The sequence below is a fragment of the Carassius auratus genome, unplaced genomic scaffold (genome assembly GCF_003368295.1).
Source record: "Carassius auratus strain Wakin unplaced genomic scaffold, ASM336829v1 scaf_tig00216160, whole genome shotgun sequence".
Classification (NCBI taxonomy): domain Eukaryota; kingdom Metazoa; phylum Chordata; class Actinopteri; order Cypriniformes; family Cyprinidae; genus Carassius; species Carassius auratus.
The window spans coordinates 84,697-111,049 of NW_020528434.1; the positions used below are offsets into that span (position 1 = coordinate 84,697).

Genomic DNA, 26,353 nt, shown 5'->3' on the forward strand with positions numbered 1-26,353 from the left:
TAATGTTCTTCTGAGTATCTTATTTTACGTTCTAAAGAAGAATTTTTTCTTCTTCATCTATCACATATCCAATTGATTTTGAGACATCTGACTGAACTTTTTTCGCTGTTCTTGATTCTTGCTTAAAGGGATACTTAACCCCAAAATGAAAATTTTGTCATTTATCACTTACCCCCATGTCGTTCCAAACCCGTAAAAGCTTTGTTAGAGTTTGGAATACAATTTAAGATATTTTGGATGAAAACCGGGAGGCTTGTGACTGTCCCATAGACTGCCCACTAAATTATACTGTCATGGTCCAGAAAAGTATGAAAAACATCATCAGAATAGTCCATCTGCCAACAGTGGTTCAACCATAATGTTATAAGTTATAGTCACCCTGGTCTGCTAAAAAAATTGTAAATATGAATGTGAATATATCTTGAATGTGAAATATTTTACTAATAATATATTCTACTAAGAATAACATAATAATTTCTTCCAAATAATTGTGGCCAACATGTATTACAGAAAAAATTCAAGTTTGTCCCCCCACTTTCAATCATTGTACTTCAATAAAAAATAATAATTGCATAATGTTGTAAGATTAATGTTAACTTTAAATAGCCTATATAATATATTCAACTCAGGGTGTTGCACTGCCAAACAAGCTTAGGACCATTTATGAAGTAATTTGTTGCCTTTTTTCATTGATATCCCTTCATTTCCCATTTCCATTTTTACAAATCCAGGAAGTCACCCCTCAATAACTCTGCGACACAAACTCTTCCTCATGCTTCCAAGTAAATGACTATTACAGAAATCAGTAAGATTTTCCTTTCAAAAGTAAAGAAAAAAAAATTCAAATATTAAATGCACTGTTAGATTCTACGAGGGCACAAAGGGATGGTGTGAGCACACATATGCAACCAATCTCTGCTTTTACTCACTCAGTCACATTCTATCCTACTTCTGATCCTGAATTAAGAGGAATATATTACACAGGAGAAATTACTTTCACAGTGAATAATGAATTATAGGATTCCATTTTCTTTGGAATATTTTACAGTTTGTGGGGTGCATGGATTATTTCCATCAGAAATAGTTTTCTTGATAATATTAAGCATTTGTCACACACACACACACACACACACAAAAGCAACGTTCTAAACCTTACGTTTGGTAAAAATATAAAAACCTTACGTTTGGTAAAAACTAACTCTAAAATCAGTAACAAATAAATAGTAACCAATAACATCAAACAGTTGACAGCATCTCAAACATATATTTGGTAAATTCATCCTGAAGCATAATACATAAATTGACAAATCATGTATGCAATGCAAGAATTAGTCTGCACACTTCCAGAAACTGACAACTTATGATATAGGTGCTTACCATTCCCCTAGTGCTTCCAGACATCTCATGCGACCCAGAATAAGCTCCGGATCATCTTTGTTCATGTCGATTTTTTTATCGTAGGCGACCAGAGCATCTTCCCACTCATGAAGTTTCTCATACCAGGTGGCCTGGATCTCCTGCAATGGAAGAAAAACATTAAAAGATGATGGAAATAATTGAAACGATATCACTGCTACCAATGAAAAAACAGGGACAAATTTATTAGGGAGTGCGTGCTTCATTTGTAAATTAAGTATTAAGTACAAACTCAACTTTTGGCACTGAATATTTGGGATTTTCAATTTTACAGAAATTACAATCACATCTGAGTTCGGATAGCTCCAATTGTTGTTCCAACATTTAATGGAAAGGCATAGAAACAATTTATTTTAAAACTGGCGGGCCCACTGTGAACATTATGTCAAGTAATGTATGGCTCAGCAAAAGTTTTCAATAACATGTCACCAGGTCATATTTAATGATTTAAAGAAACTGAATTTTTTATGCAGGGTCATTTGATGAATGACAGTATAAAATCCTTATTTTTCATGTAGTATACAGAATATGTATGTCATTTGGTCTCAATAAGTCTTGAAAGGCTACAACAGCAACAAAAATAAAAGAAAAAAGAAAAAAGAAAGAAAAGAAAAACAAAGTAAATCTCCACTCATAATCCTGGATTCTGATACAAAGGCCAGAAAATGGCCACTTAACATAGTAAAGTACCAGCTAAAACATAATAACTGTGTATTTGTTTTAAAATTGTATACAAAAAATTTCTAAACACTTGACCTAATCTATGATCAAAACATTGGAATCACAAAAACACTTTTGTTACTACTTCCTATTCTTTTTCTTACTCACTTTCTATAGTACTCTGATTCCATATCCATTGCCTCAATTAAAAAAAAAAAAAGATGCTGAATTGAGAATGCATTTTTTCCTAGTTGATTTTATACATAGTTTTATTTGTAAACTAGAGTATTGCCTGTGGAAAAATTATATTACTATTTTGACTATTGTGACTTAAATATGAGGTTCAAATGTTTTACAAAAGCAAAACACTTCACAAAAATTAAAAGTATGCACAAAAGGTGATTTTTTTTTTAGATTCATGACACATACGAATGTCAAGTCTGTATTTGCAAATTGTCATGCATGTGTGAATTGATTTAGATTTGTATTCGTATGTGTGTGTACACGTTTTATACCTGTGAGGTCCGAAATGTCCTCACTAATTAGTGTAACCTGTTGAGCACTGAATGGTAAGCCATACCCTACTAGTTTACAAATCAGCCAAATAACATTTTTTATTTAGCGTTGAGTGGAAGAGGTTGGGTTTAGCCAGTGTATCTCAATTCCAGACCTTGCGCCCCATTTTGCACATTTTGTATGTTTTTCTTATGGCTTCAGACATTTGTTCTATTTGAACATAGGTGCCGTGCAAAGTGGACATCACAGGATATTGGAACGTATACGTTCCATTCAAAGTGTATTGAAGACTGCGAGATGTGTATTTTCAATTGTTTTTATTTACAGAGTTATATAATAACTATGGTTGGGTATCGAAAACCGGTTCCATTTTAGAACTGGTTCCAAATTTTCAAGAACCGGGTATTCAATAAGGCACGTGCATTTCGATTCTGCTTTACGAGTCCTGTGTTAGCATTTCAATTTGATTAAAAACTATTAACTGCAGGAATGGAAAGAATTTGCGCCCTGTTTGTGTGCAGCGCACATGAAGCGCGTGCACTGAGAGCAGCGGTCGGCCGTCACGCTGCGGGTTCCCGGTTTGTGTCCGTTCCATTGTTGCCAACGTCTTTCAATGGAAAGTAGCTAAACTTAAAAAGTCTAGGTTCAGACTAGGGGGTCTGAAAAGTCGCTAAATCTAGCGACAAAGTGGCTAAATTGTCAACACTGGTCCGTTTTCAGACTGTTCCGTGTATTTTCACTGAATCAGAATCAGAATGAGCTTTATTGCCAGGTATGTTCACACATACGAGGAATTTGTTTTCGTGACAGAAGCTCCACAGTGCAAAATAATGACAGTGACAGAACAAAAAAACACAAAATGGAATAATAAAAAAAATACAAATAGGTAGATAAGGAACGAAAATATACAAACTTACAATGAATGGCAGGTATATTACAATGAGCATTATGTAAGTACAGGTATATTATGTGCAAAAAATTTAAGTGTACGCTAAGTATGTGATAAATAAGTGTATGTTTATATAAATATAAATAGTGTAGTGTGTTCCACATTTTTTTTTTTCAAGTGTTCATTAGACGGATTGCCTGAGTGAAGAAACTGTTCTTGTGTCTGGTCATTCTGATGCTCAGTGCTCTGTAGCGTCGACCAGATGGCAACAGTTCAAAGAGGGAGTGTGCTGGATGTGAGGGGTCCAGAGTGATTTTGCCAGCCATTTTGCTCACTCTGGATAAGTACAGTTCTTGAATAGACGGGAGGGTTGAAGCGATGATTCGCTCAGCAGTCCGGACTACCCTCTGTAGTCTTCTGAGGTCAGATTTAGAAGCTGAGCTGAACCAGACAGTTACTGAAGTGCAGAGGATGGATTCGATGATGGTGGAGTAGAACTGTTTCAGCAGCACCTGTGGCAGGTTAAACTTCCTCAGCTGGCGAAGTAAGTACAACCGCTGCTGGGCCTTTTTCACAATGGAGTCAATGTGAATGTCCCACTTCAGGTCCTGAGAGATAGTGGTGCCCAGGAACCTGAATGACTCCACTGCAGTCACAGTGCTGTTCATGATGGTGAGTGGGGGGAGTGCAGGGGGGTTTCTACTGAAGTCCACGGTCATCTCCACTGTTTTGAGTGTGTTAAGCTCCAGGTTGTTGAGAGTGCACCCAACAGCCAGCTCTTTAACCTCCTGTCTGTAAGCAGACTCGTCACCGTCCTGAATGAGGCCGATGAGTGTGGTGTCATCTGCAAACTTCAGGAGCTTGACAGAGGTCCTTAGATGTGCAATCGTTGGTGTACAGGGAGAAGAGCAGTGGGGAGAGAACACAGCCCTGGGGAGCTCCGGTGCTGATTGTATGGGTGCTGGATGTGTATTTTCCCAGCCTCACTAGCTGCTGCCTGTCTGTCAGGAAGCTGTTGATTCACTGACAGACGGAGGTGGGCATGGAGAGCTGAGTTAGTTTGGGCAGGAGGAGGTTTGGGATGATCGTGTTAAAGGCCGAGCTGAAGTCCAAAAACAGGATCCTCACATAAGTCTGTCTAGAGCCCCTTTCACACTGCACGTCGGACCCGCAATATTTCCGGAACATTGCCGGGTCGCCTTCTGTGTGAAAGCAACCACGTCCCGGGATTGATTACCGAATTGAACCCTGGTCGGGGACTTAGTAACATTGCAGGGTTCGACCCGGGACGAACGCTGTGTGAACAAAAGCCAGATCTAATTCCGTGTCGAAGTGATGACACGCGTTATCGCGAACTCTTTTACCGGCTGTTTTGAAGGAAGATCAACGTTCTCGACGAAAACATATGTGCAAACTGTAATGAAGCACAGATCAGTTTCCGCTCTGACGCCGAGATCGTTCGCTTGCTTCAGTGAAAGTATAACGTGCCTAGCGTTGTCGACTCGTACATTACACGTCACGCGCTGATGTCACGTGTCGTTACGGGATCTTCAAGGGTTGTGTGTGACAGCATGCACATATCCCGGGTCATCACTGGTAGTGTGAAAGTGCAAAATCAACGACCAGGGAACAATTGCAGGAACACTTTACCCCTGTATTTGCTGGAATTGCAGTGTGAAAGGGGCTTAGGTGTTGATGAACATAATGCAGTCCAATGTTTACTGCATCGTCAACAGACCTGTTTGCTCTCTAGGCAAACTGAAGAGGATCCAGCAAGGGTCCAATGATGTCCTTCAGGTTGGCCAGCACCAGTTTTTCAAATGACTTCATGACCACAGACGTTAGAACCACAGGCCTGTAGTCATTTAGTACTGTAATTTTGGATTTCTTTGGGATGGGGATGATGGTGGAGTGTTTGAGGCATGAAGGGACTTCGCACAGCTCCAGCGATCTGTTGAAGATCTTTGTGAAGATGGGGGCCAGCTGGTCAGCACAGGATTTCAGACAAGCTGGTGTAACACAATCTGGGCCTGGTGCTTTTTTCCTTTTCTGCTTCCGGAAGACCTGGCGCACCGAATCCTTGCTGATCTGAATTGCAGGTGTGGGGGAGAGGGGGGATGCAGGAGGTGTGAATGGTGAGAGCGCTTGATTGGAGATGTGTATAGGGTGGGTTGCAGGAGTTGTTAATGGTGTGAACAGTTGTTTGGAGAGGTGTACAGGATGGGTTGCAGGAGTTGTGAGTGGTGTGAACAGTTGTGTGGGGAGGCGTTCAGGGCAGGTGATGGGTGTTCGTTCAAACCTGCAGTAAAACTTGTTCAGATCGTCTGCCAGTCGTTGATTCTCCACAGAACTGGGGGGTGGTGTCCTGTAATTGGTGATCTTCTTTAGACTTTTCCACACTGATATGGAGTCGTTGAAAGTAAACTGAGTCCTTATTTTACCAGAATAATTCCTCTTTGCCACTTTGACTTCACAAAACAAGATTGTAAATCCTGCTCTGCTTCATTAGTCCATCTTTTTACAGTCCTTAATACAGATTTAGCTGATGTTTAGTTTCTGACTGTAGGTCGTATAAGATGAACCAGAAGGTGATCAGAACGTCCCAAAGCTGCTTGTGGAACAGAGTGATATGCATCCTTTATTGTGATGTAACAGTGTTCCATTATATTACTGTCTCTTGTGGGACATGTAACATGCTTTCTGTATTTTGGCAGTTCACGGGAGAGATTGGCTTTATTAAAGTCCCCAAGAATGATTAAAACAGAGTCCGGGTGTTGTTGTTCTGTCTCTATGATCTGCTCAGCGAGTTTCTGTAAAGCTGAGCTCACATTCGCTTGCAGAGGGATGTAAACACTCACCAGAATGAACGAATGAAACTCCCGCTGCGAATAGAACAGCTTGCAGTTAATGAAGAGTGTTTTGAGATCTGAGCAGAGCATCTTCTTTAACACAGTTACATCTGTACACCACCGTTCACTGATGTAAAAGCATGTCCAGTCGCCATGCGATTTCCCCGTTGATTCTGCGTCGTGGTCCGCTCTGAACAGCTGAAAGTCCGGCAGATGGAGCGCGTTGTCCGGTATGGCGTCATTCAGCCAAGTTTCCGTGAAACACAGAGCAGCAGAGTGTGAGAAATCCTTATTTGTCCGAGAGAGGAGAAGCAGTTTGTCCATTTTGTTGGGTAGAGAGCGGAGATTTGCCAGATGGATGCTAGGCAACGACGTTCGAAATCCGCGTTTTCTGAGCCTCACGAGCGCGCCAGCTCTATTTCCCCCGTCTGCGCCTCCTCTTGAAGCGTGTGATCAGCGCAGCCGCTCCGCCGACAAGAATGTCCAGCAAAACATCAGAATAGTCGAAAACCGGTGAACAATTGGGTGATATATCGGGAGATATGTGTTGCCGAATGTCCAGCAATTCGTCCCTGGTGAAACTGATTGCAGGAATATAACTAAAGACAGGACAAACTAACAATAACACAAAAACAACTGCAGAGCACGTCACGGAGGCAGCCATCCTGTATCGGCGCCAAAGATTTAGAAACTGACTTCTTTCATATTTGTCTACCAATATACAGAAAACTACATCAGTATATCATCATAAACACAGCCGTTTTGTCTACCCTGAACGTAAACAGATGAGAAAGAAAACACACATGTACAGTATTTTTGCTTAAAGAGACATCAGCTTAATAAATGCGCTGCCTTTAATGTTAATCAAAGAAAGAAACGAAAATCATTCACTGATCTTGACTGAATGTATTTAATAACTTTAATTGATTCATCTTTATTTTACTCATAAAAAGAAAACTATGCAGTGTTTTTAAACTTTTAATTACAGTTTCTGTACCTGTTTAGTTGTATTTATTTGATATTACTAATTGATTTGTTTGTTCATATCTTATTACTTACTATTTACTTGTCTTTAACACTTTAATATTTGGAATTAATTTGAATCTAGTTGTTTTTGCTATGGTATTATAATTGGATATAATATATATATTTTTAATTACATATTATTAGAATATCATTGCTACGGTAAAAACAGACAAAATTTCTCTTGCAGTGTTTTGTAGGCTGCTGATTTTTGCTCATGTCATTCAGCTGAAACAGAATGCTTTCTAAGCAGAATACAAGTTTGACATCTAAATGTTGGACTTATTTATTTTTTTTATATTGGATTTTTTATCTTATTGGAATCAAAACTAGGAATCGATAAGAATTGGAATCGATAAGCAGAATCGGAATCGATAAAGTTCAAATGATACCCAACCCTAATGATAACACACTTGTCCAATTCCATGAATTTATATTCTGAAGTGACTTAAACTTCAAAATATTTCCCCTGATCAGGGAGTAGGGAGAAATGAACACTGTGTAGGGACCATGTAAATTGGAACACAGTTCATGCACGGAGCTCTCTTCTAATGAGCTGATTATCTGGATCAGGTGTGTTAAAAGAGAGACATGCAAAATGTGCAGAGGAGGGGGATGGAATTAAGAACTGCTGGGTTATGTGATATAAAATATAATTAACCATATATATATATATATATATATATATATATTAGTGCTGTCAAAATTAGCGCGTTAACGCATTCGATTAATTTGAAATATTTAACGCGTAAAAAAAAAATAACGCAATTAACGCGGTTGCAGTTTTTTTTATTTTCAGTTGTGGCCTGTGTGTTCAACGTGCAAAGAAATATGGATAAGACCAAGGAAGGACTTTTAGACGGAAAGTTTCAGTATAAAACTCTGCCGGATTACTCTTCAGTCTGCCACAAGAAACATTACTCTTCATTTAGTCTGCCACAAGAAACAGCAACATTAAAATCATGAACTCAAATGTCATTGTTTAAAAAAAAAAAAAACAATGACTGTAACAGTGCGTAAATCAGACCTTTCTGTAACGCTAACGTTAATAAGCTTTAACGAAAATAACGAAATAATTGTGTAGCGGAGTATTTTTTGTACACAGTGCCGCGAACTGTCAATCACTCCTGTGCGCGCGCATCACTGTCCTCCTCAGCTGCAGCAACTTGCGCTCTCTCTCTTCATCAAGCTTTAAAACAAAAAGGAGACAAAAAGGATCATATTGTCTTTGTGCATAGGCTATAGATTAATTAGATAAATACATATCTAAATTTGTGCCTTGCCGTCTACGGTATTTGTTTAGAACTTAGAAAAAAGATGCTGCAGCCAATGAGCAGCCAGCGGGGGCTGCAGGACGACTCAACCTCCGCAGACAGTTTTTAATGTTTATCAGACAATAAATACTCAAGATTTTGCTTTAGTATAACTCATAACGAGTTTCACACACCTTCTCCGGCCACGATGAGTTGTTGACACTTAACAGTGGGAAAGCGACACATGCGCTATTCACTTGTATAACTTAAGGGTGAATGGGTAATGTAGTTTCTGCTCTGGGTGGGATGAATTAGGAAGCTTACATTGTGAAGGGCGCTCTGAAAATCGGCAGTGCAGGTAAAAGATTAAAACCTCTATTAAAACAGATCAGTCCAAATGAGCGTACCGGTACGCTACAAGCATGTTCTGGGCGCACGGAGAGGTGGCGGTACGCTCAAGAGCTATATTTGGAAGTGGCGGTACTGAGTACCGGTGCGTACCGGCCCACTTAAAGCACTGGCAATGACTATACTTTGGAATTTTTTTGCAGTCCACTTAGAATTCAACATGGAAATCATTTTTGTTTTTTATTGGCATTGATTGTTTTGAAATTCAAATGGTACTTACATGCCTGTGTTTTTATTTCTGTAATAAATATGGCTTTCAAGCCAACAGTTAATTTGGAGGATATTGATGGTTTATTGCAGGTATGTTGTTTACATGAGAAAATCTGTGTTACAAGTTAAACAAAAATTCCAATAAACAATCATATTTTGAATTTAAATAGTTTCTTTGTCTTGAGTTTACATGAATTATTTACATTTTACATTTACATATCCAAAAAGTTTCAGTCTTTTAATTGCGATTAATCGCGATTAATTTAAAAAAATGGTGCGATTAATTAGTTAATTTTTTTTTAATCGATTGACAGCACTAATATATATATATATATATATATATATATATATATATATATATATATATATATATAAAGGAATTCTATGAGACATCCTTACTAGTACAGTAAAGCAAACATGTGTTTGTGTGTGTCTGTCAACTGATGTGCCCAGTTTGTTGACAGGGTGATATGCTCTCAGTGGGTCATGATTGGTTGTTTGATAAGTTCAAATCTGATTGCCTTAAGTATCATGGATCCACCAAGTGGCAACCTCATGCTCTCTCTAGTGAAGCCAACTAGTGAAGTGACTAAAACTGCAATTCATCAACTGGCCGCTTGAGGCTGGCTCCAAAAGGGAGTCAGTCCTATAGACTCCCCATGTTAAATTTGTCTTTTCTTGACAGGCTTAGTGAGATTCTCCTCATCTTATGAAGTCGATGCATAATGGTTGGGACCACTGATCTTTATATGACTGGATCGCTCATCACGATCTAAACTGCAAACAGGCAGTGAAGCCACCGGAAGTGTTTGATCTGCCATTTTACTAATCCCTACCAGCATAGAGCACCACTATTGCCGGCAGCCATATCACCCTGGAGGCCAAGACCAGTTGCCTACTGAAGCTAAGCAGGGCTGAGCCTGGTCAGTACCTGGATGGGAGACCTCCTGAGAAAACTAGGTTGCTGCTGGAAGAGGTGCTAGTGAGGCCAGCAGGGGGTGCTCACCCTGTGGTCTGTGTGGGTCCTAGCGCCCCAGTGAAGTGATGGGGACACTATACTGTCAACAAGCACCGTCCTTCGGATGAGACGTTAAACCGAGGTCCTGACTCTCTGTGGTCATTAAAAATCCCAGGATGTCTTTCGTAAAGAGTAGAGGTGTGACCTCGGCATCCTGGCTAAATTCGCCCATTGGCCTCTGACCATAATGGCCTCCTAACAATACCCATATCCGCTGATTGGCTTCATCACTCTGTCTCCTCTCCATCAGTAAGCTGGTGTGTGGTGGGCGTTCTGGCGCACTATGGCTGCCGTCGCATCATCCAGGTGGATGCTGCACACTGGTGGTGGATGAGGAGATACCCCTTGACTATGTAAGCGCTTTGAGTGTCTAGAAAAGCGCTATATAAATGTAAAGAATTATTATTATTATTATTATTATTATTATTACTGAGTCACATTCAATCCGCTGACCTAAACCTAAAATGAATGGAACTGTTCCTCAGGGGGTCTATAGTGCACAGTCTGATGTGATACTGTAGCTGATGGCTGAATGATTACAATTTTATCTCTAATAGTATCGATTTTAGAAGTAAAGAAGTTCATAAACTGATTACTGCTGCACAATTTCAACACTATCAACATCAATTCCATGTGACAGTATTACATCTGGAGTATGATTTCGACAATGAGTAGGTCCTGAAACGTGTTGTCTAACCCCAATAGAGTTCAGAATGTCTATAAATGCTGATATCAATGCATCTTTTTCATTATCAACCTGGAAATTAAAATCACCAACAATGAAAACATTATCTGCAGCCAGAACTAATTTGGATGTAAAAATTACCAAACTCTTTAATAAAGTCTGTATGTTGCCCTGGTGGCCTTTATACAGTAGCCAGTACAAACATAACAGGGGATTTATCATTAACATTTGTGTCTCTGGATGTTATATGAAGCACCATTACTTCAAACGTGTTATACTTGAACCTCTGAGAAATCCTGAAAACGTTTTTATAAATTGAAGCAACACCTCCCCCTTTGCCTTTTAGACGTGGCACGTTTATAACAGTAATCTTGGGGGGTGGAATCATTTAAAATAATGTAATTATCAGGTTTTAACCAGGTTTCTGTCAAACAGTTTATGATCAGTGATCATATTATTTACAAAAAGTGTTTTCGTAGAAAGGGATCTGATATTCAATAAGCCAATCTTTATCATTTGTTTATCCATATTGCATCTTTTTTTTTTTTTGAACCTCAATTAAATTGTTACTCTTAACTTGGTTTGGACGTTTTTTTTTTTTCTAGTTCGGGAAACACACACAGTCTCTATAGTGTGATATCTAGGTGAAAAAGTCTCTATGTGCTGAGAATTAGCTGACCTCTGTGACGTGAGACAGCTAGCAGACGGTCGGTTTAGCCAGTCTGTCTGCTTCCTGACCTGGGCCCCAGTTAGTCAAGTATAAACACTAAGATTATTTGCCATATTTCTAGAGAAAAGAGTGGCGCCACCCCAGGAGGGATGAAGACCATCTCTATTCAGCAGGTCAGGTCTGCCCCAAAAGCTCGTCCAATTGTCTATGAAACCTATGTTATTCTGGGGCACCATTTAGCCATCCAGCCATTGAGTGATGACAATCTGCTATGCATCTCGTCAGCACGGTAAGCAGGGAGGGGAACAGAGCATATTACAGTGTCTGACGTCGTGCTTGCAAGTTCACACCTCTTTAATGTTATTTTTAGTGATCTTCGACTGGCGAAGTCGAACATCATTAGCGCCAGCATGAATAACAATCCTACTATATTTACGTTTAGCATTAGCCAGCACTTTTAAATATGCCAAGATGTCAGGCGCTCTGGCTCCCGGTAAACATTTGACTATGGTGGCTGGTGTCTCTATATTCACGTTCCGTACAATAGAATCACCAATAACTGACTTCACAAAGTTAAACTTGTATATTATATTCATTCATTACACATAGACTGATATATTTCAAATGTTTATTTCTTTTAATTGTGATGATTGTAACTGACAACTAAGGAAAATCTGAATATTACTTAAGACTAATACAAAGAAAGGATTTTTAGAAATCTTGGCCAACTGAAAAGTATGAACATAAAAAGTATGAGCATGTTCTTAGAAAGTATGAGTACAGCACTCAATACTTAGTTGGGGCTCCTTTTGCCTGAATTACTGCAGCAATGCGTTAAGTCGATCAGCAAGTCAATCAGTCTGTGGCACTGCTCAGGTATTATGAGAACCCAGGTTCCTTTTGCAAGGTGTCAATGCTCTCAAGTCAGCAGTCTTCTCCATGATTGTGTAGCCTACAAAACTACACTGAGAGACCATTTAAAGGCTTTGCAAGTGTTTTGAGTTAATTAGCTGATTAGAGTGTGGCACCAGGTGAGGTGTCTTCAATATTGAAACTTTTCACAATATTAAAATTTTCTAAGATACTGAATTTGGGATTTTCCTTAGTTGTCAGTTAATCAAAATTAAAAGAAATAAACATCTGATATATATCATTCTGTGTGAATGGAATTAGTGAAATAAATCAACTTTTTGATGATATTCTAATTATATGACCAGCACCTGTATATGTTTAGTTATTCTCTGAATAAATTCAGATTTCAGAATGAACACTTTGTCGTTTGTTTTATATGTTGAAGTCGTGTGCATCTGATGTTTATCACGTTCATGATGTTCGCTACTTTAATGAACTTAGCTTTTTAATAAGTAGGGGAAATTCCAGACAATTAAAAAAATAACTGCTTACATGCCTAGGGTGTTTGCATTGTAATAATGTACAGAAATACTTCAGATTTATAAACGCTGACTTGTTAGGTGATGTTTTCTCATTAAAATCATACAATTTCCTATTAATTCAATAGGATTACCAATATGGCCGCGGGGTGTCTTCACTTTCATGACGCCATTAAAAATCCAGTTCTATATTGTGGATCAGTGGTTGGGACACAAATTAATAAGGGATGAAAGCTCTTACCAGTTCTCCAAAGTGTTTCATGGCATACTCCAGTACTCCTGATGCTGCCTCTGGCTGCTGGAGCTTATTATTGATGCTAAAAAATAAAGAATGCAATGTTAGTCCACACTCTACATTTTTAATACAGAAAAGAAACGGCATTTATGACACAATGACTCACTGTATAGTTGATAGAAGGGGTGTGCCATATCATACTGTCCACGATAATATCGGTATAATTTTTTACATGATAAAAAAAGTGTCATATCGCAATATCAGTGATAGCGAAGCAATGACATATGGCACACATGGTGGCCACATCAGAGACACGTGCAGAGTAAATAAGTGGTAATAAGGTGTTTTTCTGCTGGTAGCAAATTCGTGTGTGCGGTTGCAATACCACGACCACCATGTTGTCCAACTCAACTGTTATTTCTGTTGCATTTGAGAAACATCAAATGCAAACAAAACGAAAGTGAGTGTGTGTGTGTATGTGTGTTTGAGTGTGTAAAAATAAATAAATAAAAGAATACATAAAATCACAATTATAACCAATAGAAAGCAGCAGAAGAGCACTTACTGCTGTATTAGTCATTAATTTCTACCTTTTCTCTATATTTTGAAATGAAAAAAAAAAACACTATTATAAAATATCAATTCATCAAGAAATCAGATTTTGTTGGAATTTGTCAAGAAAAGTCATAAGGTGCTTTGAGAGTAATGGTGCATTTAACAAGAGTGGAATATATACATTTCAACCAACGTTGGGTCTATCATTCAACACAAAAACAAATGTTTCAATATAGCATATAGCCTATTTGAATTCCAAATCATTATTTATTATAACCTACTTCACTCACGTTCCAAGATCCGTGTAAAACAAAATGTTTTGCATAACATCTTGACAGTATGGTGATAACACTTAACAGCTCAGATCTTATTACATATTTAAACTGGGCAGTAGGGGTTGCACCAACTAATTGACAAGTCGACTTCAATGCTCTGCCATGACGCTTCAAGCCATGGCCGCGGGAAGTGGGGGTGCTGGGGGTGCTGCAGCACCCCCTAGTGACGAGAGGGAGATAAAAAAAAAAATGTAGGCCTATTAAAATATTTTGCACAATTTATAAATTCCTTATGAATATTTTAGAAAATGATTTTGACACACGCAGTCTATTACGTATATTTTGGATTTTAATTTCATATTTTGAGGCCTAATCAACACAGGTTCGGAAGTTAAGTTGTCAACGTCAGGCAGGCAGGTTTGGTCGCCGAGTAACGAGGTTTCCCGCTCGTTCCATGCAGAATACATTCATCTTTATATAATACAGCGCACCTCGACATTTGGACACCTGTAAACAGGGCACCCTGCCTGCATGTAGCTCAGGTAAGAGCATTGTGCTGCCGCGATTGTAACATTTATTTTTTTGGCAACAAGTGTGGGATCAGCTTTGACTAGCCAAGCAATTGTAAGTAGTATAGTATAGTATTTTTGGAAGGTGGTGGGGATGGAGATGGAGAGTATTATTTCGTTCGTGTGTTCTTTGCGTAATGGTTGTGGAGAACTGTTAAATAACGTTTAAATAGTCTGAAATTATTTCCTTGTGGTTAGTGTAAAAATGTTGGAGATGGAGACAGAAAGCTTTATACTGTGCGTGTGTTTTTTGCGTAATGGATGTGGAGAACTGTTCAATAAACAAATTGCTTAAATAGTCAGAGATTATTTCCTTGTGGTGTGCGTAAAAAGATTTTGGAGTTAATAGAGTTGCGTGTGACATAAACGTGCAGTGACTCAAGCCAGCTGCCCAAATCGATTGCATTGTTTTAGCGTTATTGTGAAGTTTGATTAATATTATATTTTGTTGTAATATTATTTGTTGTATCTAAATAAGTTGCATGTATGTATAGGCTATCTGAAATTGTAATGAAAGTAATTATTTCGTTTTCTTTCGATTATTAAACTATTATTTCTGATTCTGCTTCTGCTTCAGATTAATAAGGCATTGCGCATATCTGAGAACTGATGTCTGTGTGTTTCAGACCCTGTGCACTGAAGTGTATATGACAATAAAGTAGTAAATCTCAAGGTATTTATTTTTAAAATGTATTTTAAATAGGCCTATAGGCTCATAGGTTTTTTGTCCAAAAAAATAAATAAAAATAAATAAATAAATTCACAGCACCCCCTGTTCAAAATTACTTCCCGCGGCCCTGCTTCAAGCTTGACATTGACTAGTCGCCGGACCTATAGAGGGCGCAACAGGATAATAAATGTTTGAAGGACTTCGACATTTACGCACCGTTTCCAAACAGTTAAAATGACAAATAAATGTATACTCCAAAAGGTCAAAAAGACATCTGTGATTATATTACTGGATAAACAAAACTGAACAGGAGAACACACATTCTAAACAGCTTATTGTACAGGTAAGTTAATTGCTGTTCTAATCTAATGCGCTGCTGCACTGTAACCAGGCGGCAAGGAAGTCGTCCGGAAGTTGAAGTCGGCCGGGTGCCGCCATCTTGTAGCAGAACTTCACTTGCATTAGCATTCCCATTGACTCCCATTCATTTTGGCGTCACTTTGACAGCGAATAACTTTACATCTGAGGCGTTTAAAGACTCCGTTTGTCCATTATTTATTTCTAAAGATACACGATGTACAAAGGGCTCCATTACCTTCTATGTTACATTATGGCCCCGTAGAAACAGTTTTTGTAAAAATAGGCTAACGATTACGTCATAACCAAGCGACTCTCTGTCGCATTACCATACAGAAGCTCGCAGGCAATTAACTTAATATGGCGTACTGGCGTTACATTTTAAAATACTATACAAAATAATTAATCAGAATACTTACTCCTGCTCACTCACGACAAAGAACTCCCCGCTCAAGCTCGCCGTCTCTGCAAGATTAACGATGGCAGTTTGCACGCACAGCTACTAGAAGATTTACATCTGTCAGACAGGTTGCTGACGTCATCAAGTTTAGTTTGAGTCTGCGTGCCAGAAAAGGAACTGCTAAAAAAACGCTAAAAATGGGCTTCACTTGTCTCAATTGAGTTCCAATGGGGTCGCTGTGTCCATTTCTGTTACTGTATTTGACTGTAACGCACACACAGACTACAGACGTGATGTGCAGATAACACGGGCACAGAATTATTCAGTGTGGAAATGTACTGTCAACACTGTTCTGTGATTTATCAATAAAATAACTTAGAAACTTAAAAAAAAGTTTAAGCATATATTTGTTGATAACTAAATCCCACAGCGTCACTACTACTAGGGAGATGCTTCCATGTAGAAATAATTCACCCACACAATCACAAAGTCATTCAACCCCTACTGAGCAGTGTGTTTTTTTTTTCAATATGTTTGACTGACTGTATTTCATTATGATAATGAACAGGATGCAGTGTCAAAGTGGCAAAGCTTAATGCATGTGGCGCTAGTGCAATCACTTGAGTTTTTCCCTTCTAACAGTGGAAGCAACTTATCCTTTTAATCATAAAGATATTCAGAATTGTAAATGGTTTGACTTTATTTGTGTACATACAAATGTTGGTTTGTAAATGGAGATGAAAGGACGAAGTAAAACAACAATAACATTATAACATCCTTAAAAACCATTAGAAAATTTACAGTTCATGTCATAACATGGGATAGTTGAATCTAGTATAAAAAAAAAGCTTTAAATTGCTTAAATTATTTATATGAATTAAAGTAGCCTAACTGAAAAATATGTTATTATAACTTTTTCATCATTTTATTTTTTATGATGTGATAACAAGCTGTAGGACCTCAGTGAAGAAGCACCAGCACCAGAACAAACTGCACAAGTGGCTACTTCTGCCAAAGGAATTAAAAGAGCCTATTTTCTCCCATCTGCGATCTGAACATCATTTAATGATTAACTAAAGGGAAACAATGCTCAGATTGTCTGGACCTGTTTCCTGTTAATCAGAAGAATTTCTAAAAACCTAAGTCAGCATTAAAGAGAATCTCCAACTCTTCTTTTCAGTGCAAATGCAAGCAAAACAAACAAACTTAATTTCTTGCTGAAATAAGTGCAAAATTATCTTAATCAGTAAATAAAAGACACATCTCTGCTGCTTTTGTGTTTTTCTTGGTGCGATATAAAGAATAACTTGCTTCTGGGACTTCATTAATATCAAATCAAATTCAATCGCAAAGCAGGTAATGGATATTTACTACTAATCATGGGACCGGCTTTACTGATGAGATGCACATGACAATCGAATGCGATTAATTGCACAGCCCTAGTGTTCTTGACCCGTGAGAAGGATGCTGCATCCCAATGTGCCTACTTATATTATACCCTATTTATATTATATGTACTTTTTGGTGAAGAAAAATGCACACTTTTCTTATGTGTGTGGTAGATAAGTAGGCAAGCTTTGGGAAAAACTATTACATCATACATTTGCGTCTTTAACAGAATCTCTAGTGAATATGTTGCCTTATCTAAAAAATGTCACCGTGCCAGCTTTATAATCCTCTGTCTCTTTACAACTTTATAAGTCTAGAAACACTCTTTCATAACCAAAGAAACCAATCAAAATGGTTTGCAGATCTGCAACTCATTAAAAACTGGAACCACAACCATGAATCCATCATGGAACAGAACAACAAGTGTTCTTGACTAGCAAGATAAATATTTACTTAATTCAGAAGAAATCTGAGAACATAAGGGGTTTACTTTTTTAGATAAGATTCCAAGCTAAATTAATATCTCTCCTTCTGTTTGTAAAAGCCTGATATTGGTTATCTTGGGGATATTAAAGCACTAGAAAGGGCTTACTATATTACACTATTTTCTGCAGTTTATTTTGCAATATCAAACTCCAAATTTATGACATTTCTTCACCTGTCAACAAAAAGGTACCTTAAATGTAATATACAGACTTGTGTGGTAAGTGTAAGGTGCAAAGCGCATTTATAAACCAACACATTTTGGGCAAAAGCTAGCCTTTCATAACAGGGATGGTGTTTTCCCCATGTCAATAACTCATTCCTAATGTTAATAAAAAAAAACTCTAGCTCATCAAAGATGCTTCTCTACCATCGGGCCAAACCATCCTCAAAGCTTCCAAATCTTCCATTCTGTGCTGATCCAGCCCAGTCGGTAAGGATATTGTTTTGTTTTCCATTGTCGCTGCCTTGGTAACACAAGTGTTTACATACTAAATGAGATGTAAATAGTGACAGCTTTATGGAGGATATTTCTGTTTACCCTGCTCATTTTTTAAAAATGGATATTTGTGGGATATTTGTCACGTTAGTGTTATGGGAAACACAGGAGAAGGAACCAATTTGCAGGTACGTCGTTTATTAGGGATAATCCAAAAGGGTAAACAGTCCAGGCAGGGTCAAAACCAGAAGATCAAAGCAGACATAAACAAGACACTAACGCAAGGCAAGGCAAGACAAGGATGACGGGCATGAAATAACATAACATTAAACAAGGACTCCGTAACACAGACTAAGACTGACTGGGTATTTATACACAGAAGGATAATGGGGAAACAGGAGACAGGTGGGGGGAACAATCAATTACGCAACAAGGAGGAAGGTGACCATATAAGGAAACAGGAAGTGATCTGGGACAGACACCGTGAGAAGGAGGACATCTAGTGGAACCCCGGGGAACAACAACCCAGACACTGTGACAGTACCCCCCCTCTACGGAGCGGCTCCCAGACGCTCCAAGACAAAAAACAACACAGAGACCAGGAGGGAGGTGGACAGGTGGAGGCTCAGGAGGAGGGACGGAGGGCCGGAAAAGGAACACATGGGGGACAAACACCAGAAATGAAAACATAAAACAGGGAGACCAGGAGGGAGGAGGACCGGAGGAGGTACAGGGGGAGGAACAGAGGGCCAGACAAACTGAGGGGAACAGACAGAAACATAACAGAAACCAAAACAACACACAGAAATCCATGAAGGACCTGTTGAGGCGCCCACCAGGGCGGAGCGGAAGACCACCACAGCCTTGTGGTCAAAGTCAAAGCCCTCCAGGGCGGAGCGGAAGACCACCACAGCCTTGTGGTCAAAGCCAAAGTCCCCCAGGGCGGAGCAGACGACCACCACATCCACGTGGTCGAGACAGGAGTCCCCCAGAATGGAGCAGCAGACCATCCAGTGACTTGACTTGGCTCTGGAGGGTCCACTGGCACCCGACTCGACTTCTGAGAGTTCACCGGAACCTGACCCGACTCCGGAGAGTCCACGGAACTCCGAATAGACTCTGGACTGTCTGTGAAGACCTGAGGTGCCTCGGCTTCAGACACTGCCTCTGGAACGGCCTCGGACACCACCTCGGTAACGGCCTCGGGAGCGGCCTCGAGCACCGCCTCGGCCTCTGGAACAGCCTCGGGCACCGCCTCGGCATCAGGCACCGCCTCGGCATCCGGAACAGCCTCGGGCACCGCCTCGGCCTCTGGAACAGCGTCGGGCACCGCCTCGACCTCCGGAACAGCCTCGGACACCGCCTCGGTAACTGCATTGGGAACAGCCTCGGGCACCGCCTCGGCCTCGGGCACCTCCTCGGCCTCCGGAACAGCATCGAGCACCGACTCGGCATCGGGCGCTGCCTCGGCATCGGGTGCCACCTCGGCCTCTGGAACAGCGTCGGGCACCGCCTCGGCCTCTGAAACAGCGTCGGGCACCGCCTCGACCTCCGGAACAGCCTCGGGCACCGCCTCGGTAACTGCATTGGGAACAGCCTCGGGCACCGCCTCGGCCTCGGGCACCTCCTCGGCCTCCGGAACAGCATCGAGCACCGACTCGGCATCGGGCGCTGCCTCGGCATCGGGTGCCACCTCGGCCTCTGGAACAGCGTCGGGCACCGCCTCGACCTCCGGAACAGCCTCTGGCACCGCCTCGGTAACTGCAATGGGAACAGCCTCGGGCACCGCCTCGGCCTCCAGAACAGGATCGAGCACCGCCTCGGCCTCTGGAACAGCAACGGGCACTGCCTCGACCTCGGACACCACCTCGGCCTCCGGAACAGCCTCGGCATCGGGTGCCACCTCGGCCTCTGGAACAGCGTCGGGCACCGCCTCGGCCTCTGGAACAGCAACGGGAACCGCCTCGGCCTCCGGAACAGCATCGGGCACCGCCTCTGCCTCCGGGACAGCATCGTGCACCTTATCTGGAGACTCAGGCTTTGAGTCGGCCATCTTGTGCTGTGGCGCTGGGCTGGCGGCCATCTTGTGCTGTGGCGCTGGGCTGGCGGCCATCTTGTGCTGTGGCGCTGGGCTGGCGGCCATCTTGTGCTGTGGCGCTGGGCTGGCGGCCATCTTGTGTTGTGGCGCTGGGCTGGCGGCCCTCTTGTACTGTGGCGCTGGACCGGTGGCCAATTTGGGCATTGGCGCCGGGTTAGCGGCCATCTTGTACTGTGGCGCTGGGCTGGCGGCCATCTCGTGCTGTGGCACTGGGCTGGCGGCCATTTTGTGTTGTGGTGCTGGACTGGCGGCCATCTTGTACTGTGGCGCTGGACCGGTGGCCAATTTGGGCATTGGCCCTGGGTTAGCGGCCATCTTGTACTGTGGCGCTGGGCTGACGGCCTTCCTGGGCAGTGGTGCTGGGCTGACGACCATCCTGCCGGAAGAGACAGGAGTGGCTGGGGCATCCCACCGACACCAAAACTGCAGGTAGCGCACGAATTCCCAGAACTCCAGCCTCTCCAACTGCGCCATCTCTTCCTGAGGCACTGGATCACCCAGCCCGCCATTGAAGTGGTCTTTAAGGGCCGCATCATTGTATCCCATGCCTTCAGCCAGGGACCAGAACACTTGAGCCAGGGCACCCACTTCGTTGCCCTCTTGACGGAGGGCGGTCAACCGAAGATACTTGACCCGCCTCTCCGCCATCTTGGCTGGGGAACGGAAAAGTGACATACCGCTGGTTCCTACGTTGACAGAGTCCTTCTGTCACGTTAGTGTTATGGGAAACACAGGAGAAGGAACCAATTTGCAGGTACGTCGTTTATTAGGGATAATCCAAAAGGGTAAACAGTCCAGGCAGGGTCAAAACCAGAAGATCAAAGCAGACATAAACAAGACACTAACGCAAGGCAAGGCAAGACAAGTATGACGGGCATGAAATAACATAACATTAAACAAGGACTCCCTAACACAGACTAAGACAGACTGGGTATTTATACACAGAAGGATAATGGGGAAACAGGAGACAGGTGGGGGGAAAAATCAATTACGCAACAAGGAGGAAGGTAACCATATAAGGAAACAGGAAGTGATCTGGGACAGACACCGTGAGAAGGAGGACATCTAGTGGAACCCCGGGGAACAACAACCCAGACACTGTGACAATATTTTGTAGAAATTTGAATTGTAGTTTCTTTGTGGGGATTATATTTTTACCGGTTTAATTTTGGGGGGATTTTACTGTACTTAGCATTATACTAATGTTTTTATCACATCATTTGTTTTGTATTTTCCTGCCCAGGGACAGCAGATGAAATTTGGCTCTGTAGCTAATTCTGGAGAGTTTTCTTACTGTTTATTGTTCCTGTCAAATAATGAATAATGAATAAGAATAATAATAATAATAATAATAAAGGGTTCTTTGATTAATAGAATTTTAAAAGAGCACATATCTCACCATGGATCACAAAACCAGTCTTAAGGGTCAATTTTTCGAAATTTAGATTTATACTTCATCTAAAATCTGGAAAAATCAAAAATATTGTAAATCTAAATATCGCCTTTAAAGCTGTCCAAATGAAGTCCTTAGCAATACATTTTACTTATCAGAAATTGAGTTTTTATATATTTATGGAAGGGAATTTACAAAATATCTTCATGGAACTTGATCTTTACTTAATATCCTAATGATTTTTGGCATAAAAGCAAAATCAATAATTTTGACCCATACAATGTATTTTTGGCTATTGCTACAGATATAGCCATATGCTACTTATCACTGGTTTTGTGGTCCAGGGTCACATATTTGAAATATCGGCTGCACAATCTTGTGCGTGCCATTTCATGATGGTTGAGCCATTCATTTCATTTTCATTTATTTATTTATAACGGGACCATGCACAATTTTTAACATAAAATTCACATTTTATGCATTGCACGGGATTTAGCCAAAGGCAAATTTTCGTCCGTAGTCCCCGATTGCAGCCATTGCTTCTTGCTGACTACTGTTCTTGTAAAAGTTTGGCTAAATTCAGTGAATACAAAAATTAATACTGCGTGTTTTTGTGTTGCAGAAATGTGGAATACAGATTCTTCATATTTGTTGTGTGGTACAAAATAATTTGGCATGCCTACAACAATGTGTTTGTTAAAACTGTAGTTAAATTTGATGAGCAATTTATATATATATATATATATATATATATATATATATATATATATATATATACATACATAAGCTCTTTGAGAAACTGTGAAGTCTGTGCTTTAAAAAACAGAACATTCAAACCATTACATGCTCGATTAGTTCGAGACAGAACACGATTACCTGCTTAGGTCAGCTGGCATTAAATGAAAGGACTTTTATAAAGTGAGAAAGAGGTCAGTCTAGAAAAAAAGTAGCTCCAAGAATGTCTTTGTGCAAGCTACCATGCAGTTTCAAGAAGTAGCAAACAAGAAGCCTGGATAAAGCGCTGCTATACATTGAATTCGAAGAGGTTTTTTTTTTTTTTTTTTTGTATTAAGTCAACAAAAAGTAAATTCAGGGAGTTTAATATACAGTATTAGAGGCATCCAACTTTCAGTTGTTCATTTCGATACCTCCTATCCGGAACACTATGAGGTTATAACTGTAAAGTCTCTGCACTCACAGATGGTGTTTTAATGAAAGGACACCTATGTTTTAAACACAGTAGACATTTCACATTTCCCTTTTGAAAAGTCTTCTCCTCAGAGGTCAACTTGGGCAAAAACAAACATAGAAACAAATCAAAAACCTTATTTGCTGAATGAATGCCTGCAAGGCATCACTCCAACAATACAGACAACTTGAAGTAAGCATCTCTGACTTGAAGGACTGACAGATTGCCCATGATTCATTAAAAAAAAAAATATTAAAACAATATCTTAAGTTCATTTTTTAATTGTTAAAAAAAGAAGACAAGTAAAACGTCTACAAAGAACAGGGAACTACACTAACCTTTTCCACTGGTAGCACTTGCTCGACTGGTGCAAAACATGATTTGGTCGCAAATTTTTTTTATAGTAAGCTGTTCTAGATAATAATGAAACTGTATTGCATACAGATGTGATTTTAATTTTACCTGCCATCTTTTAAACCACATGCCTTCTTGCTTTATTTGTTACAGTACACACAGTGCATTGCTCCGTCTTGGTAGCTTAACCCAGGGCCGCAGCTGGGGTTAGAGGGGCCCTGGTGCAAGTTGTACAGTGGATCCTGTCTGAAATTGTTTAATATTTACTGTATGTTCGTTCTATTTATTTATTTGTGCTATTTACACAATATTTCCTTTTTTTTTTTTTTTTTTTGTAGGTGTCCAGAAACTAATTTAAAATAGCACTGCATAGTCTTCACTGCAAAATAAAATACACAGTCAAACCAGAATGTATTCAGACACCTTCAACATTTCTCACATTATCACAGTTTATTTGCTATAGTTTAGAAACTGGTAATAAAATATGACAAGAACTCAGAAATTCCTCTTGATAATGTCAGATAGCTTTGATAGAAATATATATATATGTAATGGAATCAACCAAAACTTCAGACAACTGTCAGTATGACAATATTTACACAAATATCCATACTTTGTTGAACAATTACCAAGCAAGCAATGCTTAATTTTGTTCAGTCTGTGGTGTGAAAAGGTTGCATTAGCAATTAAAGAAAGAAACACTTAAACAAAAAATGGTCAGGTCCCTAATTTTTTTTTCTTTTTATCAATTTCACTGGTAGTCTACAGTATGAAGAATTTTTGGGTATAATATTTCACAGATCATTATATTTAGCTATACTCACTTAAATTAATGAGTAATTCAGTCAAGAACAGTGAGTGATTTACTTTCATACATTAAAGACACTGACAGCAGAGCTAGTAAATTAGGCGCGGTCACTTTAAGAGTCCATAATAATGATACATATCCGATTTCTTTCTCAACTCTTTACTTCCACTTAAGACATAACCAAGACTTTTGGAACACACTCTATAAGACAGGAATTTTGACATATTTAGTATGTATTTGTCGGTACAAAAACAAGAAGACTTTGAGACACGTCTCTGTGTGCACCCTGAACACCAGAACACCGCGGTGCTGAATTGAGCTCTTTCGCATCCTTTTCTGTTTGGTTAAAATGCGATTTGTATTTGTTCGTTCAGGTGCAGGAGGACGCATATGTCCTGAAGGAGGGCTCGGTTCAGTGTTGCTGTCCGTGAGGCGCAGCTCTCTCGTGCGCACCGAACAGAGCGCGTGAGTAACCAGCTGCTCAGTATAGCTTTCCCGCATCGCGGGGCTGAAGCAGCCAACTAGATGTGTTGAATGCTCAGAGCACGCTATAAAACTTATTTTTAAAATACACATTTCTGTTTTAATAAATGCTCATAGTAAATCATAGCATATTGCCTAAAACATAAGGTAGGTACAAAAATAATCAACCATATCAATCATATGCAACCATTTTGGTCGCAGTGTAGTTCCATGCATTTAACAGTTTTAAGAAAATAAAGTTATTTTAAGTTTTGTGAAAAAAAAAGAATAAAAATATGCATGTCCTTTCCCAGTTATATAATTGCTATTTAAAGATATAGGGTGTTTATACTAGGGGTGACCCCGAAGAGTTGACGATTCAATGCTTCGATTCGAGGAGACTGATTCGACTACCAATCTCACAGTCGAATATTTGTGGGTGTTATTGATTATGCCATTCTGACTATATGGGGGAGCTCAAATGTCTGATTTCACATAGAACTTGCGGTTTTCTCCCAATAAGTTAATATGCAGCCTATTATGATAAAGCCGTGAATAAGAATCAGAAAAGAAATAAGCTTCAAATTAATATTTTAAAGTGCGTGAATAAACCCAACCACCCCTATAGATTTATGTTTCACTTCTATAACTTCCGTGACAGAGGAGCATCTTGGCGGCAGGGATTTAAAACTTTACCAAGACTCAAACTGACACAGGCAGAGACTGGATTTTTTCGAACAGGTAGTGAATATATTTCATGGATATATTATTTACCTGATATAAAATGTGTTTGATTCAGTCAAGCGCATCATAGTAGTACTACGTTGATATCTCTTCAGAGCAAAGCGCGAGCAGGTCAAACTACAATGGAGAATATTAATAACTATGACTGGACTGTCACATCCATACCATTATAATGAGAAGACCATTATACTAAAACACTATTAATTTTTTGAGTTTGGCTACTGTGTTTCTGCACATTGTTTCATGAAGAACACACATCCACATACTTTCTGCAAACACTGGAAAAAAACAAGGGTGGAAAACTATGATGACACCAACAAAAAAAAAAAAAAAAAAGACAGTGGACAAACAACTTTCATGTCCATGTCTGCCACAGAATCAGAGCTGCCACAGCTGGAGGAAAGCAATCAAGTTTGCAGTATATGATATGTTGATCAGATAGTTGGCCATCGTGAAAACTATATTATTGCTAGGATGACCAGCATTGGTGGTAAAAATATCTCAAAACTGCACTGTAAAGAGCACTGCTGTGTTCAGGTTTGACATTTGTTTTATGAAACAGTCTGCTTTTGACTAACTTTCTCCTGGAATCCAAGCTTTCAGAGACGGAAAAAAATACAAGAGTTACAGTGCAATGAATGAAAACAATCCAGATGTTTAAATGTTTCCCATTTCCTCCTTTCATGGCACATGATAAAAGATTAAGCCATTACTTCCCTATTCAGTTCAGACAATACCGCAAAGTCAGCTGAGATTATATAATTGAAGTAGGTTGGACCAAAAACTTATTGCCAGTCACTTCATTAGACAGTAGTTCCCCATTTGATTACTTAAGAGTCTGGTGCTATTTTTCCAACACGTGGTATTCCTGACACAAGGTACTTGTTGATCTCCTTGTGGTCTGACCACACACCACTGGAAGAAGTGATATTGTGTAACATAAGA

At 39.9% G+C, this 26,353-nt stretch overlaps 1 protein-coding gene across 2 annotated transcripts in view; it reads right to left on the minus strand.

The window, feature by feature from the left end:
- Positions 1 to 26,353, minus strand: part of mtor (mechanistic target of rapamycin kinase) — a 154,974-nt gene that overhangs the window by 72,577 nt on the left and 56,044 nt on the right. For both annotated transcript variants that reach the window (XM_026262449.1, XM_026262450.1), the window contains exons 29-30: positions 13,230 to 13,305; positions 1,378 to 1,517 (exon numbers count right to left, since the gene is read on the minus strand). In XM_026262449.1, the coding sequence (XP_026118234.1) occupies positions 1,378 to 1,517; positions 13,230 to 13,305 (216 nt within the window). The remainder of the gene's footprint in view (positions 1 to 1,377; positions 1,518 to 13,229; positions 13,306 to 26,353) is intronic.